Source organism: Notechis scutatus, chromosome 1 (assembly GCF_049901735.1).
Source record: "Notechis scutatus isolate UNSWTSFEM ecotype Mainland chromosome 1, rNotScu1.2, whole genome shotgun sequence".
In the NCBI taxonomy this organism is placed as follows: Eukaryota; Metazoa; Chordata; class Lepidosauria; order Squamata; family Elapidae; genus Notechis; species Notechis scutatus.
The window spans coordinates 48901529-48920051 of NC_142009.1; the positions used below are offsets into that span (position 1 = coordinate 48901529).

The 18523-nt window shown below is 34.2% G+C and overlaps 1 protein-coding gene across 6 annotated transcripts in view; it reads left to right on the forward strand.

Annotated features, from left to right (window-relative positions):
* TRAF5 (TNF receptor associated factor 5) overlaps positions 1-18439 on the forward strand; it is a 22437-nt gene extending 3998 nt beyond the window's left edge. Inside the window, exons 2-12 of one of the 6 annotated variants that reach the window (XM_087963391.1) lie at positions 1976-2036; positions 4942-5168; positions 6223-6280; positions 6756-6857; positions 9231-9395; positions 11148-11225; positions 11557-11631; positions 11824-11916; positions 15171-15311; positions 16218-16386; positions 17674-18439. In XM_087963391.1, the coding sequence (XP_087819517.1) occupies positions 4951-5168; positions 6223-6280; positions 6756-6857; positions 9231-9395; positions 11148-11225; positions 11557-11631; positions 11824-11916; positions 15171-15311; positions 16218-16386; positions 17674-18251 (1677 nt within the window). In that variant the 5' untranslated portion in view covers positions 1976-2036; positions 4942-4950 and the 3' untranslated portion in view covers positions 18252-18439. Of the gene's footprint in view, positions 1-248; positions 361-1975; positions 2037-4941; positions 5169-6222; positions 6281-6755; positions 6858-9230; positions 9396-11147; positions 11226-11556; positions 11632-11823; positions 11917-15170; positions 15312-16217; positions 16387-17673 lie in introns of all 6 variants that reach the window. The other 5 variants (XM_087963372.1, XM_026683041.2, XM_087963415.1 and 2 more) reach the window with 5 other exon arrangements.
* Positions 18440-18523: the final 84 nt, after the last annotated feature.

An 18523-nucleotide genomic window follows, 5' to 3' on the forward strand; every position in this document is an offset into this window, starting at 1 on the left:
TTGAGCCAGTCAGGATCGAACTCTTGGCAGGGGCAGAGTTAGCCTGCAGTACTGTATTCTAACCATTGTGCCACCACAGCTCCTTGACTTAGGACCACATTTGGAACTAGAATGTTCTATTACTAACAAGATGGTTGTTAATTGAGTTATGTCTAATTTTACGATATTTTCTGCCATGATATAATCACTGTAGTTATTAAGTGAATCCGGAAGTTAAACATATCCAGCTTCCTATATTGTCTTGTCAGAAGCTGGCTGGGAAGTTTGAAGATGGAAATCACATGACCCCAGGATACTTCTAACCACCACAAATACATGCTAGTTGCCAAGTGCCCAAATCTTGAACACATGGCTATGGAGGTACTACAATCATCAAAAGGGTGTGAACCAGGCACTTTTTTCAATGCCATTGTAACTTTGAGCGTTTGTTAAATATCTGTATTACAATACCATTTGGCATAGCTCAGTATTTCTCAATGTCGGCAAGATTAAGATGGGTAGACTTCAATTCCCAGAATGACTCAGTCAGCTATGGTTGGCTTCTGGGAGTTAAAGTCCACCCAACTTAAATTTGCCAAGGTTGAGAAACACTAACCATATCTCATACAAATGGGTTTGCAACCAAAATAATCTGAATACTATAGAGAAACATCTGAAGCTGGGGAAATGCTTTAATTTAATTGACCTGATGTGAACCATACATGAATGGTGGTGCAGTTAGTAACAGCATGGAACATTTTAATAAGGTACAAAATAAGAGTTTAAAAACAAAAGAATTACAGTATATATTCTGTAGGAATGTTAAACGTTATGAGATACAATGGGTTAGAGGCAGGAAGCACAAATGTAGAAAAGTTGCTTCCTGTCTCACAAACTTAAATTTAGTTTCTGACAAATGCAAGTTGATGGAAATATGCATTATGTTTTTAAAAGTACCACAGCTCTGTGTGGTTTTTAAACTTAATTTCCTCCTTACAGTTACTCTTATATTTGAATCATACTGTAAAAAAGCAGTTTTATGAAACTTAATTTTGGAATGAAAACCTTTTTGGATTTTAATTGCAACAATTAAAAAAATGGAATGATACATTAATTCAGACCCTATGGTTTCTTGATGTACTGTATGAAATCAAAAGAAGTTAAATTTATATTTGGTGTATGTGTTATATCTATTATGATTGTAATTTTAAAAAAACTGTTCCCACTGATGATGGGATCAAAACGAATGTAAATAATTTTCAGCTTCCAGAATGTGGGAGTCTACATATGTGTCTCTTAACCCCAGCAACTTTGAAATGTGTGGACGTGAACTCCCAGAATTCCCCAGACACCAATCGGTAACTGGAGTTGATTAACTGAAAAAGGTCAGAATCTAGACCCATATTCAGTTAATTGGCTCTTTTTATTAATTCTAGTGTTAGGTTAATGTTGGTTTTCTGTCACGTGGCCAAATGTAATCTTCATCTCATTAAATCACAGTATTTTCAGATTCAGATTGTATTTATATAATTGAGGGTACTATCATTTAGTTTGCGTTTAAACTTTCCAGTCATGATTCTCTCTCACAGTGAAAATAATGAAGAGTTTTGCCACGTTTTGAAGAGAAATGCATTTATGTCCTATATTTTTGTAGATGGTCCATTTCATGTGATGCCACTTAGATGCCTGAAGCATCATCCTTGGAAATTTAAAAATATACATTTAACTATTGCTGGGAAAGGGAATGGAAGGAAATACCAAAGGAAAGATGGGAAATATCAACAATTTATTGTAAAAAAATAGTCTATATCTTTAAAATGAGTGCACAGCGTGCTGCCTTTCAAAATGCTAGGAGTCGCCAGTCCGCATATTTTAAAGTTGCCGAGTTTGAAAAGCATTGCTATGGATGAAACAGCCTTAGGCCAGCATTAAAGAGAACAAGGTCCTAATCACTGAGCTGCACTGAGAATTCCTGTCAATCTTTCTCCCTGCTCAGGATGATGTAATTGAGCTATCAAAATAAAAAGAACGTTAATAGGAACAACAATTTTCTTATAGTAAGGGGCTTATATTTGGAGGTTCTCGGAAAGTGGGTTGTAACATGATGATGATAATGGGGAGGAGAATGAAGATGATGATATACAGTACATACAATGTGAAATCACAGCTGCCAGTTCTTTAGCTAGTGTTGGCCTTCATAAGCATCAAGTTCTTCCCAGGAACCTAAAATATCATTTATTTATTTATTGAATTTATATTGCCACCTATTCGCCCATGGTGACTCAAAGCGGCTTACAGAATAACGTAACGTATTATATGTGTGGATTCATGCAGTGTGACCTTTTGTAATTGACAGATGAAAATGTTGTCAATACAGGAACTTCCGGTTTGTCGGCTTCGCGGCGGCAGGGATTTGCGAAGCTGCGCGATCCCTGCCGCGCTAGCACGTTTTGGGGCTCCGACCCAGCCGGGTGCGAGCTAGGCTGCCCTGCAGGGGCAGCTGAAGGTAGGGGGATCCGGAGAAGGGTTTGGGGGTGCTGCAGACCCCCTCCTGGCCGGCAGAACCCCCTTTTCCCAGGACGGTGCAGCGGCGGTCCGTAATGGCCGCCACAAAGAAGCTGGCAGCCGGGTAAGAATGCGCAGGAGGAAGTGGAGAAAGTGATTGAGAGGAGAAAGTTTTTCTTGGCTCCTAGGACTCTAAGACATATTTAATAAAATTCCTGAAAAGTATGACTTTCTGAATAATACCTGCCAGAAGAGGAAAAAAGCGGCTGCTTGAAGGTGCTGAAAGGATAGCTTTCCCTCTTTTCCTACGGAATAAATAACTGGATATTAAGAAACCTATTTTTTTAGGTGGAAATTGGTTTTAAGCGATGAGTGGGAAGAGAGAGGATTAAAAAAGAAAATATTTGTATGCTAAGATTTGTTGGAGCAGATGCCTTAAGGATTTGAAGACTAGAATATATTGTAACAAGACTTTAAACAGATTTGGACTTTCTTTCTCTTTGATTGATATCACCCCAGAAGGAGAAAGTGAGAACTCTGCCTTGGTTTGGACTGATTGATAACTTTGGGACTGTTTTATCTTTTTTATTTTCTTTTGAATATTCTGGTTGTTGTAAGAAGAAAGAAGGAGAAAAGAAAAGAAAAGATTTATAATGGCTCTTTCTGTTGAGGAACTAAGAAATGGTGTGGAAGAAGCTTTCCTTTTCTTAGAAATGACGCTTACTAATTATCAACAAAAATTACAACAGATGAAGACAGCAGAGGAACAAGAAAGAAAGGAAGGAGCCATCTTTAATGAATCTCAGAATTTGATCCAGAAAAAAGGAAGAGAGAAAGAAAAGAAAAGAAGAGAAAAGAAGAAAACTAAAGGATTTAAGGACTTAAGATCTAAAAAACATTTAAGAAAGGGAAAAATAAAGTGCAAAACCAATATGATGATTGTAAACAAAGGGGAAAAGAAATACGACAGAGAAGGGAAGCCGGTAAGGCAGAGGCTAGAAAAGGGGGGTAGAAAGGTTTGTTGGGAAAAGAAAGAAAGGGAAAAGGTGGAGAAAAGCTACAACGTTTTGAAATTAAATGGAAAAAGGAATTTTTATGGATAATGGATAAAGTATAATTTTTTTTAAAAAAAAAAAAGATTTTGCAAGGTACATAAGATGAGATGGTAGTATTGCAATGGTTTAAGAGTTGATAAGAGATTAAAATGTTAAAATGTTTAAAAATGATTGGTTTTAAAACTTAATAATAGGAGAGGTTTAGAATATTGTTTTAATTAAAGAGTTTAATAAAATTATGGTATTGATGTTATTATAAAATTTTTATTATAGTATTTCTTTTAATATTTGGATTTATTCTCTAATTATGCACTTAATTGTGTTGGATGTATTAGTTAGATAGAATGTACCAAGCAAAATCTGATTGGGTATTAGATATTATTTTAAAGATTAATTTGATTAACTTAGGGGGAGATAGAAAGGCATCATACTCTGATTAATGATTTCAGGAGAAACTGATTTTCTTTTTTTTCATAAGGGATGAGACAAAGGGATGATAAAAAATGGACAAAAGATACAAATATAATGATTTAAACTAAGATGATTAATTAAGGTAGAATTAAGAAGTGTGAAATATGTGGAGAAGTTAATATAGAAGGCTTAGAATGGTAAATAAAATAAGTAATGATATGTAAGATGAGCATGAATATAATTGAAGTCCATGAAGAGAGAGACACCTGGGTCCAAGTTACTTTCCAAAAAGATATTTTTTTATGTTTTGTGTGTTGTGTGTATATGTCTTTTTGGGGGAGAATTGGTAAAAACTTGTAGAAATATAGAATGAGAATAATGGTAACTAAGTCAGAAAGAAACAGATGAAATAATAATAATGATATTGAATAAGAGTAAAGAGAAGTAAAGAGAAATTGAATAAGAGGTTTTGGTATATTATATGGAAATGGTTTAAAAACAGAATCATAATTTATCTGACTTGTTAAATTTACAAGGGAAAAAGGTTTAAACATGTAATGAATAATGATAATTTGTGTGTTTAAAAATTAATAAAACTTGTTTTATAAAAAAAAGAAAAGAAAAAGAAAATGTTGTCAATACACAGTGTTGTTCTAAACTTTTTTTTACCAAAAAGTCCAGTGTGCCAAAAACCACCGGGACCACCACAACTAATTTATGCCATAATCCACAAATTTCAATTTTCAGATCTTGATACTTCGTAATCTTCTTCCTATTCTTTGTCTTTTGTTTTACTATTGCCTGGCATTGCAACTGTTTACACTCAGTGTTTTGATTTGTAGACAAATTACTGGCATTTTGTAACATTTTAATTTCCTTACCAAATTTAAGGTAAGGATCAGGAGAAATTTCTTAGTGTTGAGACAAAAAGAGAGGGAAAAGTAACATTACCACTCAAGTATTATATTTCTCTTCATGATTTTATTCATAGTTAAAGCCCATGGCCTCTGAAGATCTTGCAGGCCAGTTACCAAATCTGTACATCCGACAGAACTCCTCAAATGCAGTTTCTCTAGAATTTGACCCCAATGTCAACTATCAGTTTGTGGAAATCTTAGATGAACGATACAAATGTACACGCTGTCACCTAGTCCTCCATAATCCGCACCAGACAGGATGTGGACATAGATTTTGCCAGCATTGCATTGTTTCTTTGAGGTATGAATGGCTTCATTTTCTTACAATATTTGTGCAAATCAATGTTGTCACTGTTCCCTTCATAACAACTATACCATTTGTGATTTTATAGAATGTGCAAGGGTAACCCAGAACTTTAAAAGGATGCTCATTTAATTTTGCTCTTCTGGGGGTGCTCTAGAATTCCAGCAGTCTTATGTGCTGCCTAAAATAAATGAATTTCAGGTATATTTGGAATATATAGGCTATATATTCTATAACATTTCTCCAACCTTAATAATTTTAAGACTTGTGGACTTCAACTCCCAGAATTCCTCAGCCAGCAAAGCTGTAAGATCTTAAATAGCTGTATTTTCCTGTGAAGTTTTTTTTTTTTTCAGTAGTTGAAATAATATGTGACTTTAAGAGCACAAAAACATTACAATGATTGAATCAAGTGTGGCTTTGTGTCATATCTTTACAAAAATAGATATATATTTTTCAAAACTCCCAATCTGTCTTGTTAAAAGTCTCATTTTGATCCACTAGGTTTTCAATAGAAGTTTGCTGTTTTCTTTTTCTGAAATATCCAGAAGCTTCTGGGTATATCTTATAAAAGAAATGAGCATGTAGGTGGTAGCTGTTATCTCAAAGTGACATTAGCTAATTAGGGTGTTACTAATGAACGTGTGAAGATAAAGCTATGTAGAATCATGTCTAGAGATACTGGCCTCACCTGCATCTTTTCTTCCCTTTATTTTGCTGAATAAACAGCTCATACTCATACTCACCTGGTAGTGATACTATCTCACTCAGATCATGTGGAAAACTGTCTGTATCTTTGAACTTCCCACAGTAGCATTTTAAAACTAGAGAAACCTCATTTTGTAAGGATATCTGTCTCTATAGATATAGATATATGGATATATAGATAAAGCTATTCTCATGAAATATACCCTATATTGCAAACTAACAATGCAAAATAGATGTTATGTTACTATTTTTATGCACCAACAACATAAAAATAATAAATACAAAATATAAATACAAAAATTTCAAGTCTGTAACCAACGAAAATTTGTTTCTGTCCTTATAGAGATTTAAATACAGTATCTACATGTCCTATCGACAATGAAATAATAAAACTTCAAGAGGTAAGAAAAATTGTTTATATGACTTTATTCTTATATTCATATTCATATAATCAGTATCATGCTATTTGGAGCAATCTATTTAGTTTTTTTAATGTACTGCTAAATGGAAATTTCTAATCAAAATAAGGGAAATTTAAACCAAATGAAAAAGAAATATAAAAAATTGAAAATGATCCTTGCTAAATAGTATTTTCAAACATGATATAAAGATTGTTCTGAGACTTATAATTAGCATTATTTCCATACAGGAACATCTTATCTTAATAATCTATTTCATTCCCATTTTCTTCATTCCTCATGTAATGTTGCAGTTGTCAGAGAGAGTATTATCATCTGTATAAAAGGCACATAATTAATATATAAAATGTAATAAGTAAGTTTGCCAGGCTGTTTCTTAAAGGCAAAGAATTGTCACGAATTACTTTTTTTTTTGCTTGTGTGTATATCAAAACCATACTTTTCTTTTAAATTTAAGGTTTTCAAAGATAATTGCTGCAAAAGAGAAGTACTCAATTTGCAAGTATTTTGTAAAAATTCACCCGCCTGCGCTGCAAAGTTATGTCTAGGGCGATACCAGGTTTGTATTCCAGTATTATAATGTCAAACAAGTTGAAAATAAATGCTCATAGAAACTGAAAGCCGATCTTTCTTCACTTTTTTATCAAATACTTTTTTAAAGAAAATAACAAATGTTAGGAAACTGCAATTCTTTCTCTATTTATTGCAATTTTTTTTAACTTATTCTCAAGATGCACACAGTTTAGTTTGATAGCCTAAACAAATTCTTCCAAACGTACTATTCAAGAACATGCAAAGACTAGATTTTTTCCCCCTCTAGCTAATGCTGAAATAAAGGTTTAAGCTACATCATTCTAAAATCTATTCTATTGAACTAGATGTTTGTCATTGAGTTAATCAGGAACTTCATGCCATTTGTTGTAGAGTGCCTTTGTTTTGCTCTACAAATGAGCAGCTATGCTCTCCTGACTGGGTAACAAACTGCATATATAAAATATAGTGAGATAATGGTCAAGAATAGCACTCCACTGTTCCTCCTAGTTTTTACTCACAATTGGTTTGAGCAAGACATGCATGCTAAACAGAGCAGAATAGGGATCTGGTTTGGGAACAAATGGCTTCTACGGTAATTTCAGGATGCAGAAACTCCTTTGACTCTGCAGATAGAAGGGAAGGTAATTAGCTGCCCAGGACATCTTCCCTGAGGCCCATTAGGTTCCCTACCCCAAATTTAAAAAAATAAATGGGACATTAGCATGCAGAAATATATCAGCTTTTCCCATAGACCCCTGCCCCAAATATGTGTGGCTGCAACCTAAAGTTTTGCTAGAATAGGACCTTCTCTAGCTTAGAAAAAAAAAGTTAAGCTGAGATAGAGGAAGCATCAAGAAAACGTAGTAGTGAGGAGAAATTTGTCCTTTCTTCCTGTAAATAATTTGGTATTGTCAGCAATTGTTGCTATCTAGGAATTTGCTATAAATTAATGTCACATATGAACATTTTAAAAGTTACCAATCCTAATAAAAATTCTTAAGGGATCCTTGTATTTTTGGCCCTTCATATATAGGAATTTTCATGGATTTCTATTGTCTTTCTGTTTTTTGCAAGAATACAATTTTGCTTAAAAGAATTTGACTTAAAATTATTTTGCAAAAGTTGATATAAAACAATGTCTACCATTCTTATTCGCATAGATCTGAAATGATGAAAGAAGTCTAAAATACACTGAATACAACAGGGGTTTTCAAACTTTTTCAGGATACAGAACCTGTTAAGTTAAAAAAACAATCCAGAATTCCTGATCAAGAGGCAGACTCTAATAATAGAAAATCAGCTGCATTCAAATGAATTTGTTGTTAATCTCTTATTGAATGTCTTAAAGTTCTCACAGAAACCTAGAGTTCTGTGGAACAGTTTAAAATATCCTGTGTTCTTTTTTAAAACTGACAATACTTTGAGAATTTTTGAATACTTTGCTTTTTTTAAAAAGGAAGTTGATAAATACCACTTAGACCAAATTGTTTGTAAGACTGAATGTCTTCCTCTGCCTCTTTCTAAATATGACAGTATAGGCATGATTATGGTTCTTCCATCAATTGTATAGACTTATGTGTAGCTCAGGTGCAATCACTTTACTGTTCTCCATTATCATTTTCCTAAATCATTTCTTAATTCTAAATGTATTCAGATATTTTTATGGATAAACCTAATGGTATTAGTGGTATTCTTGTAAAAATTCTTTTTATGCCTGTTATGGTCTCCTTGCACTTTTATGCAATTTTTCTTTTTTTCTTTTGCTCTTGTTAAAGTTTTCTATTTACTGCATGATTTTTTTCCTGATTCTAATTCTGTTCATATTCTAAAATGTTCTTTCAAAATTCATGCAATTCCTGTCTGTTTTGAATTTATGACAGTGTTTTATTAGTGTAGAAAATATAGTATATATATATATGGAAGCCTTTTCTGTACAGGGAGTAAACTTGTTTAACCTGGTGCTAACAGTTAGTTTTTTCAGCATATAAAAGAAGGTGATTAATGAGGGGACTGATAAACTGAAGAAGTGTACATCATTAGGTACCATCAGTTCTATACTGAGAACAGCTTCTTCAAAAAATAATTAAAAAGAAGTTGTCCAACTCTGCAAAAAAAAAATTGTAGTGCACTAGGAAGTGGTTATAGTTTTACTTTGGGACTATTTTATTGAAAACTTCAAAAGCTTCTATTTTTTGACTTTGATATTTCATGCAAACACAACTTTTATCACCAGCAGCATGAGACAAGAAAAAAGAGGTTTGTTTGCTTGGAGGGAGAAAGATTTGTCACAATTTGTAAGTAGAAACCTAGAGGATATGGCTGCGTTCTCTGCATAGTATAGTAATCTGTCTAATGTGGGTAGACTGTACAATGCATTATACTACTATTCTGTTTACAGGATCACCTACAACAGTGTTTGTTTGAAACTGTACAGTGTACTAATGAAGGCTGTCATGAAAAAATTGTTCTGAAGGATTTAAAAGAACACCTTATTCAGCAATGTAACTTTCGAAAAGAACAGTGCCAATACTGTAAAGAGCCTGTGATATCAATTAATTTAAAGGTTAGATTTATCTAAAATGTTTAAATTGCGTATTTTAAATCACATTATAATTTTATTTTAATAATGCTATGAATTATATATGAAAACACCCAGAAGATACTATATTGGAGAAAGTTTATCTCACAGTCTTGAAAATAATGAAGGCACTCTGGATTATGCTATCATCTATAAACCACATAATTTTGAAAATGCAAATTAGAAGCATTTTGACACTAGTTGAAATTCAGTGGCTGCTAAAGAGCTACCGACTGTGAGATTCTACCATTTCCGTGTCAGACCTTATTAGAACTTCAAAGACTAGTTCATGTTGCCATAACTTTCTCAGAAGTTTCCTGAAATGTTTTTGTATTGCTGTTTCTTAAGTATCAAATCAGTACAGTAATTTCAGGCTGGGAGAGTAGCATTTTTAGTTTATGCTTGGTTTTTTTCCAATCTGCAACTTTTATGGAGTAATTTCTAAAAAAAACTAGAAACAGATACCAGTTTTGTACTTTATAAGCAATTAGTTTATTGCTAGTTGTTTAAACATATTTTCAAATTAAGGACAGCAGAAAATGGAGGAAAATCAAAGCAAGAGAAACCAGTAGCTATAAGGGACCCTCCCTAGTTCTTTGGTAAGTAAAATCCTGGAAGATCAGAAGTGCTTTTAAACATCTGTTACTCTAATCTTATGATAAAGGTAGTGTTAGTACTCAAGGTTTTGGTTTCTTGTGTAAGATATCTTGAAGGGCTGGTATCAATTTTGCAAATCTGAAAGCTCTTTTCCCCTTCCTTACTGTTATTTTCCAGAGAACTATTGAGGGTCCCTTATGAACTATTGAGGGTCCTTTGGTGGGCTGAGATAGCTCTTGTCTAACCACTGACTTGTCTAACTATTGCAGCTCTTCTGTCCCAAAGTTTATTCTCACAGACAATTACAGTGATATAATGATGAAAGATTAGCAGTTTTAAATTGTCTATCATTAATATATTAGTTGTGATATCAATTCTCTGACAGCTTATTTTTTATATAGTCCAATGCACTATCAAACTAGAGGTGTGTTGTGGTTGTGCAGGTGTTTGGGCAGGGTGGGAGGAATTTGCATGCACTCAATCACCATTATATGCTAACTATATTTGGGAGGGAAGGAAATGGAAATAGCTGATTGGCTGGAGCATGAACGGAGACTCCACATTGCTGCATTCTGATATTGTCCTTTAGGAAAGTTCAATATCCACAGATAGAACTTTTGGAAAAAGTAGTTTTCAACTGTATTTCTTCCGATAATGTCAATAATCCCCCTAAGGCAATGATCCCCAACCTTTTTTATGCCGCGCCCGGTACCGGCATCAGCTGGGCGCCGCCATCTTTTGATGAAAAGTGCTTCCGGTGATCTCACGGAAGCACTTTTCATCAAAAAGAGCGGCAGCAAGGCTTGCGGTGAGCTTTTCCGGGTAGAAATGGCTTTCTACCCGGAAAAGCTCACCGAAGCACTTTTATCAAAAAAGATGGCGGCGCCCAGCAACCAGCGGCCCGGTAAGACTTGTTCCGCGGCCCGGTCTTGGTCCGCGGCCCGGTGGTTGGGGACCCCTGCCCTAAGGGACTGTCCTTGTGGATTGTGCCTGTAATTGATTCTATTAGGACTTTAAATAAGCAGTGGTAAATAAACATTTATTTACAATCATTTGTATGCCACCTATTTTCACAAACTGACAAATCTCTTTGTTGTGCTTGTTAAATGTCATCATCACCATCTTCCAATGTATTTTCAGACCCATGAGAAGGTAGATTGCCCGAATTATCCCTGGATTTGTCCCTATGGCTGCATGCAAATGATTCTGATGAAAGAGGTACAATATTATTTTTGGCTCATTAGGAAAATAATTTTAAAATATAATACAATATTTTAATAATTATGCCTACTTTTGCTAGTTTTTATCTGGTATGCAAATAATTGTATTTAGTCTTAGCAAAGTAATTCTATATTTCCATAAATATCACCTAGTATTAAAGTTATTATTGAAATTGTAAATGATCATTAGACAGTTTCCTTATTCCTAGGAAATTGTCTAATTTTGACCAAAGTTTTTATAGAATATTGGTAAAAATTATGCTTATTAACCCTCATTCTCCTACCAAAATATTTCATTAATGCCTACCTTAATCTGTGATTTTTTACAGGCAGAAGATCATGTTTTGGTATGCCCTGAAATGGAAATTGATTGTCCATATAAAATGTGTGGCTGTCCTAAAAAGGTATTGCACAATAAGACAGACATAATTGGTATTACAGTAGAAGCAGATTTTCCAAAACACAAAAGGGAATCAGTTAATCAGTTAATATTTTTCCAGTCCTCTTTGAAGTTTGAGCAATACTGAAGATTTCCCCAAAATCCTAATTACTTTAAAAGCATGCTGAGAATGTACTGATCACATCTATTTTTGTAGGTTAAAAGAAGCAAGCTTTTAGAACATGAGAATATCTTCTTGAGAGAACATATGCTACAGATTGTAGATAAAAACACAAAGCTGGAAGATCAGGTAAAGTTCACATTCTTGTAAATTCCCCAGAGTTGTTTTTAAAAATGAAAGCTGTTTGGGGAATAGATGTAGAATGAGGTTTTTAAAATCACTTCACATCTCATGGAGTACCATCATCAATGTGTAAATTTGCTTTAGTGCGTTTGCATTTAACTTTCTCAGTTTATCTTACTTGGGACATTTTTAGTGGTTTCCCATCTCACTACTAATTAGATTTAAACTATTGAATGCCTGTAGGTTGATTGCATCATGTTTCCTCAGAAGCATATAACACAAACTAACATTAACCTCAGATCATTGTAACAATTCTTTTGAAACAAGAATTTTCAAGGTTCTCCCTTGGCCAAAGGATGGACATAGATACTATTGGCAAGATGAAATAGATTCTAATGTGTTCCAGTGGATGAATTTTTTAATATCTTTTTTAAAGTACAAATTCCATTTTTATAAGTTCTTGGCCCAAAAGATATAAATGATTTTGGCCTGACCAGTTTGGAGCACTATAGTTAGTTTGTTTTGACCAATGACCAAAACTATTATAAAGTAAGAATAAATATAAGAAATACTAATGATGAAAGGATAGAATAGTTATATATACAGTATATATATCAAGTAGCAATATAAATTAATAGATTAACAATTCTGCCATAAACTGACATTCTTCAACAACTGCTTCTGAATAAAATTTAGCATCTTTTTTTCTGATTATGTCAGAAGAGAGGCTTACTAATAGAAAGCATTCATTTCTTCTTCCAGGAGATAAATAGCAGGGATGTTATCAAAACAAGGTTCCGAAATTATTATATGGGACAAGACAACACAATAAATTGATTCAATAGAGTAGAGGCAGACTTTAGGGCAGTGATGGCTAACCTTTTCAGCTTGGTGTGTCGAAAATCGGGAAAAAGTGTAGACTTCCTCGGGTCGTGTGTCACTTCAAGAAATATCAATAATTTGGTTTATGACGGACTGGGCTGGGGTGATCACACAGGGCTGTGAAACTCGTCTCCCTGGTCTCAGGGCTGCAGGTGCAGGATGTGGGGATCGGAAGGCCACCTTACAGGGCTGTGAACCTCATGGATCTCCTTTCCTCCTGTAGCATTCCTGAGGTAATGAAACTGACAAACCTCAGTTTATGGCGGTTAAAACTGTTTCTCTGCTGCAAAGATCTTGCGGCAGCGGTGACACAACGCCTCCACGCAACAAGCAGGGAGCAGGGATTGGAGCAGAGCACAGGTAGCCTCTAAATGTGCAGGTTTTCCCCACACCAACAGGTGTGTTAGTCAAAGTGCCTCGGTGTGTCACGAGTGACACGCGTGTCATAGGTTAGCCATCACTGCTTTAGGGAGATACTGTTTTGCTTTAAAGAACTATAGATTAATTAATTGGTCAGAAAAAAACTCTTCTGTGTTAAGGTTTAAGAATGTTAACTAGTTGGCTAAGATAAACGCATAAATTATCTTTATAGTAATGGTTGGCTAGTCTATGACTATTCTTTAAAACAGTGAGATATGTGGCTGCTTTATCTACGATGATGTTTTCTTATACCTTCACTGAAATAAGTGAACTGAGCTGAAAATCCACAATAATTTAAATGTGGGGTATCATGATACTAGATTGAGTTATCTTGACAAAATGGTACTCCCAAGATGACTAGGGAAGCCTCTCTCAGAATTAAAATAATAACTGGTCAAAAGGACTATAATAACTGGTCAAAATAAAACAACCTCAAATTTACCTGCTGGCCTATCTAGGATAGCTTTTTAAGAAGCCACTGAAAAAGCTAAAAATCCATTCTTTTTGGGATATAGAAGTATTTGCCACTTTTTCATATTTTATGAACTATAGCAAATGTTTGGCACTGAAGCTTATCAAGAGCAGAAATAGATCCTGCTGAAAAAGGCAACCTGGGTGAATAAGTAACTAGCTAGTAAGTTAACACTAATTGAATCTTGACAGAATTTTATGAAATATTGTACAACATATTAAGACAAGAGATCTTTCTATACTGACATCCCCCCAAACACTTTTTTTTTGCATGGGGGAGAGATTCCTTTTCCTTTGTTTGGAGAAATATAGATATTTTATACATAATTCATATGGGGCTACACATTTTTGTAATGTATTTAAATCTTGTTGTTCAGTTCCTCTTCATGAGGTTATATTTCTTAGTGTTTGATAATTCTTTCTGACACAATATGAGTGTTGTGTGTCATCAGGGTTTAAGTTTCTTCTGATATGTAAAAAGATGCAATTACTAGAATGATTTTTAGCAATGATTTTGAAAGGTGTAGTGCCATAATACATATTAATTTCAATTTCTCTTACGATGCAGAAATTATGACATTTACACAATTTGGCAGATGGGCATTCATGGAATTCCTACTTCTGAATTCCCCTTATTCTTCAGATCTATATTAACTACTTTCTGTTGATTAAAATTACTGTGCCTGTAGCATACATCAGAAAACCGTTTTTTAATTAAAAGCAAATACTTTAGACAATATAGTTTTTCAAGATGTGACTGGAAATTAAAGTAGTCAGCAGATTCTATTAATACATGAAAGTGGAAAGTTATATCCTTGCATAGTAATTGAACGGTCTGAGTATCTTCTGACTCAGGATCCAAATCCAGTCCTTTTTCCAGGCATTTAGTTCCAGAAACATTGCTAGGCAATTAGCAATCTAGGAAAAGATTACAGATTTAGAAAGCTACAAGGTGTGGTTTAAGTTTGACAAAATGGTCATAATTCTATTCAGGAAAATGTAAGAATGGAAGGCAGTTAAGTATAAGAACGTGGAATATCCTGTTTCAGTCAAAAAGAGAACATAGGGGATGTTACTACTCTCCCAGGTGAACTTTTCTAGAAAGATGTGAATTACAAGTAGTCCTCCAATTACAAATGTAATTGAGTCTGGCAATTACAGTTGTTAAAGTCATGTGTGTGATAAGTACCTTTTGTGAGGTCCGTCTTAACTTTGAATACTCGCTAAGCAAACACTCTTTAAGTCGAGGACACCTTGTAGTTGGCTTGTTATTTGGTACAGCCAACAGATCCAAGTGGTATATATTTTGTGTTTGTTTGTGTGACTACTGAGGCAAATGTTTGAATACAGCTCCTAACCAAGATGAGCATAAGTTGGGGAAGTTTACTCTAGGCTGTATTGTTGGTGGGTTGGGGTGGGGGTACATATGTGAGAAAACTGTTGTTTTTAATTGTTTACACTGATACTTTGAATCTTTCACTTTGCAGATTTCTGACCTTTATAACAGCCTTAAATATAAAGAGAAAAAAATCTTGCAACTATCAGATATGATTAAAAATTGTGAGAGAGAATTCAGACAATTATCACAGTTATTTTGCAAAAACAGCAATCTGCTGGCAAGCACTCAGGTAAAATAATTCTCCTTTCCTAGCACCTTCCTTACCTCAATGGAAAATCAGTGAGAATCTTTTTGTGAGGAGATTTTAGCTTTGCTATAGTTGATGCATTAGTTTTTTTAAATTTATTTTGTTTTTATTATATATTTACATTCTGAAAACAGTTTTTAATGTTAGTAATGCTTTATTAATGTACTATATTTTACCAATTTGTGTTTTTATCATACTCAAATATCCTAGTCATCTCTTATTAACTGAGATGGAATTTTATATGTCTGAATTTTATGTCATAAATAAAAATTAGTAATTATGCATCTCATTCCCCTATAGAATGTCACAATTTCAAAAATGAACCAAATAGTAGATGAACTGCCTGCATCCCATAGGAACTGCTATAGAAAAAAATGAGAAAGGAAAACCTGGAGGCTCAATTTTCTTAAGCCTCCAAAAGTTGTATGAAAGAAGTCTTGTTACTATGTTACAGTGCTATTGTAGAGGATACAACAGTTAGAGCAGTTAGAATTTAAGACTTCTACCTACTCAACTCATATATGATATTACATTCATAGATCACCACGCTATCTGTAAGAGTTCAGGTATGGAACACTACACTTTCACCATCTTGAATTTTATTATGCAGAATACTAATACAAATAAAATTTCTACTACATTCTCTCTTCTGAGGTATAGAGAATTTTTATTTTCAAGTAGTTAACATTTTGAACAAAGCTCATGGAAAACGTTGACTATTTTTTTCTGCTGAAAAAAATTATTTGGAAAGATTCCAAAAAGAAATTTTGTTCCTAATATATTCATTGAAGGTTTAATAAAATATTAAATAATGGCAGTTGCTGTATTTTCATTTTATTTTAAAATTATGTTCCTCCTCTTACCCTCCCATCAACAATACAACTGAAGACTTTGGCCATTCACATTGATAAAAATACCTTCCTGGAAACACAGTTAAGACAGCTGGTACAAAAGACAAATCAGCAGCAAAGCAAACTGGACCTGAGAACATTACTGGACACCATTGATAACCTAAAGCAGAAAGTTGCTCTTCTTGAATCATATGATCAACGTCTAGGTATTATTGGATTTTCTCATAGATCTGGTTGGCAACCCCATGTAGACGTCAGTAAAGCGGATTATGCAGATAACAGCTCTCAAACTTTTGCTTTTGTCAGGGACAATTCCCAGTTCTTCAAGTTTTTGTTGTCTGATTGTGTAATATTGATCTGTCTGTAGATGAGGGATCCACTTTAGTATATCTTAAATCAAAGCTCAAAAAAGCCAAAATGGGATGTGCCATCTTCTTTATAATGAGTATATCAGTTAACTATATATTAATTCACTTAAACACCCGTTTGGGATCAGTCCAACCCAACCAAGAGTGTTGTTATGGGAAAAACTGCTAGATATTCCCTTTGAGCTCCTGTAGAGATTGGGGATAGACAGCTAATAAAAGAAGACACCCTATCCTATCCTCGCTCAATTTACATGTAGGATATTGGAGGCGAGGGGGAGGAGAAAGAATAGCAGGAACAAATGACTCTTGTGACTAAGAGCAGCACTTCTTCTCTTGGTGTCCTTTGCAACAGGGTAGTAATGACATCGTTTTTCAGTTCCTGCACTAAAGACCCCCTAATGTCTTCACCCTTGATCATTCCTCCTTGTTTTCCTCTGTGTGGTGGAAACACTAATTGTGACCACTCTGAGTTGTCATGGCTAGTTAGTGGCCTACTAATCATCTGCTTTCAACATGTTTCTTCTGGAGTGAAAACACTGCTTGGTTCATTTGTTATTTGTGTGCTATTTGAACCCAACCACTGCAGATTCAACCCACAGCTTGCGATTTTGCCAGTCAAGTTTTATTTAAACATTTTATATGACCACTCTTATCTTCTGTGACTCCACATATAGCTTATTCAGTAAATAAAATTAAGTAAACTTTGGCTCAGTAAAATCTGATAACGTTGCATTTGAGTTTACCTTTACTGATTTCTTTTTCACTAAATATGGGTTTGTACTCTACAACTTAAGCAATTTTCACGGGGACCAATTTTAAGTTGCAAAGCAGTCATATCGATATGTAATTAAAAATTACAAGCTAACTTACTACCCATTTTAAGTACAAAATTGGTTTCAATCAATCAATAGATTGGGTATCAAAAAATATTCTTTATACAGAAAATTTTGTGATGAATTCTAAATAACCAATATAAACAATGGGATATTAATTTGGAACATTTATATTAAAGCAATACAAATGCTGATTCCTAAGTCTGTATGTCATTCTCACCTCACCCATGCCCCCATCCCCCCAAAAGCCACAAAAAGCAAATCCTGAAGTGTACCTCTCTTACTCTTCTAGTTGTTTTAGAAGACTTGGCTACCCAACAAGATACTGTCTTCAGAATGCACGGGACACAACTTGACAAAAATGAAGAACGGTTCAAGATTTTGGAAGGAGCAAGTTACAATGGAAAATTGATCTGGAAAATTATGGACTATAAAATTAAGAAGAAGCAAGCTATAGAAGGGCACAACCTCTCCTTATGTAGTCAACCTTTTTATACCAGCCACTGTGGATATAGATTATCTGCCAGAGCATATTTAAATGGAGATGGCTCAGGACGGGGAACTCATGTTTCATTGTACTTTGTAGTGATGAGAGGAGAATTTGATTCATTATTATCATGGCCTTTCAAGCAAAAGGTTACACTTATGCTTTTGGACCAAAGTGGAAGGAAAAAACATATATGTGAAACTTTCAAAGCTGATCCTAACAACAGCAGCTTCAAAAGGCCAGAAGGAGAAATGAATGTGGCTTCTGGGTGTCCTCGGTTTGTTGCACACTCTGTGTTGGAAAATGCAAAAAATACCTACATCAAAGATGATACACTCTTTCTGAAAGTAATGGTAGATTTGACTGATCTTGAGGCATTATGAGAATACCCATTATAAAACATTAGACTGAACACTTATGTGCTCTGTATTCTTTCAAATCTATGAAAGCTGCTCTGTGGTCTACCAAGCTTTTTTGTACCGTTTTAAGACTTCTGTGTTTTTTGTACTTTTAAAATGTTGTTTTAATAAAACATGTTAATAGTTCAGTGAATTATGAACATCCAGCAAAATCTGATATTGTGATTATTATGCTCTATTACTTTTTCAGTTTAATACCTTAGAAAGCTTTAATGTCAGTGTTGACTCTTAGGACC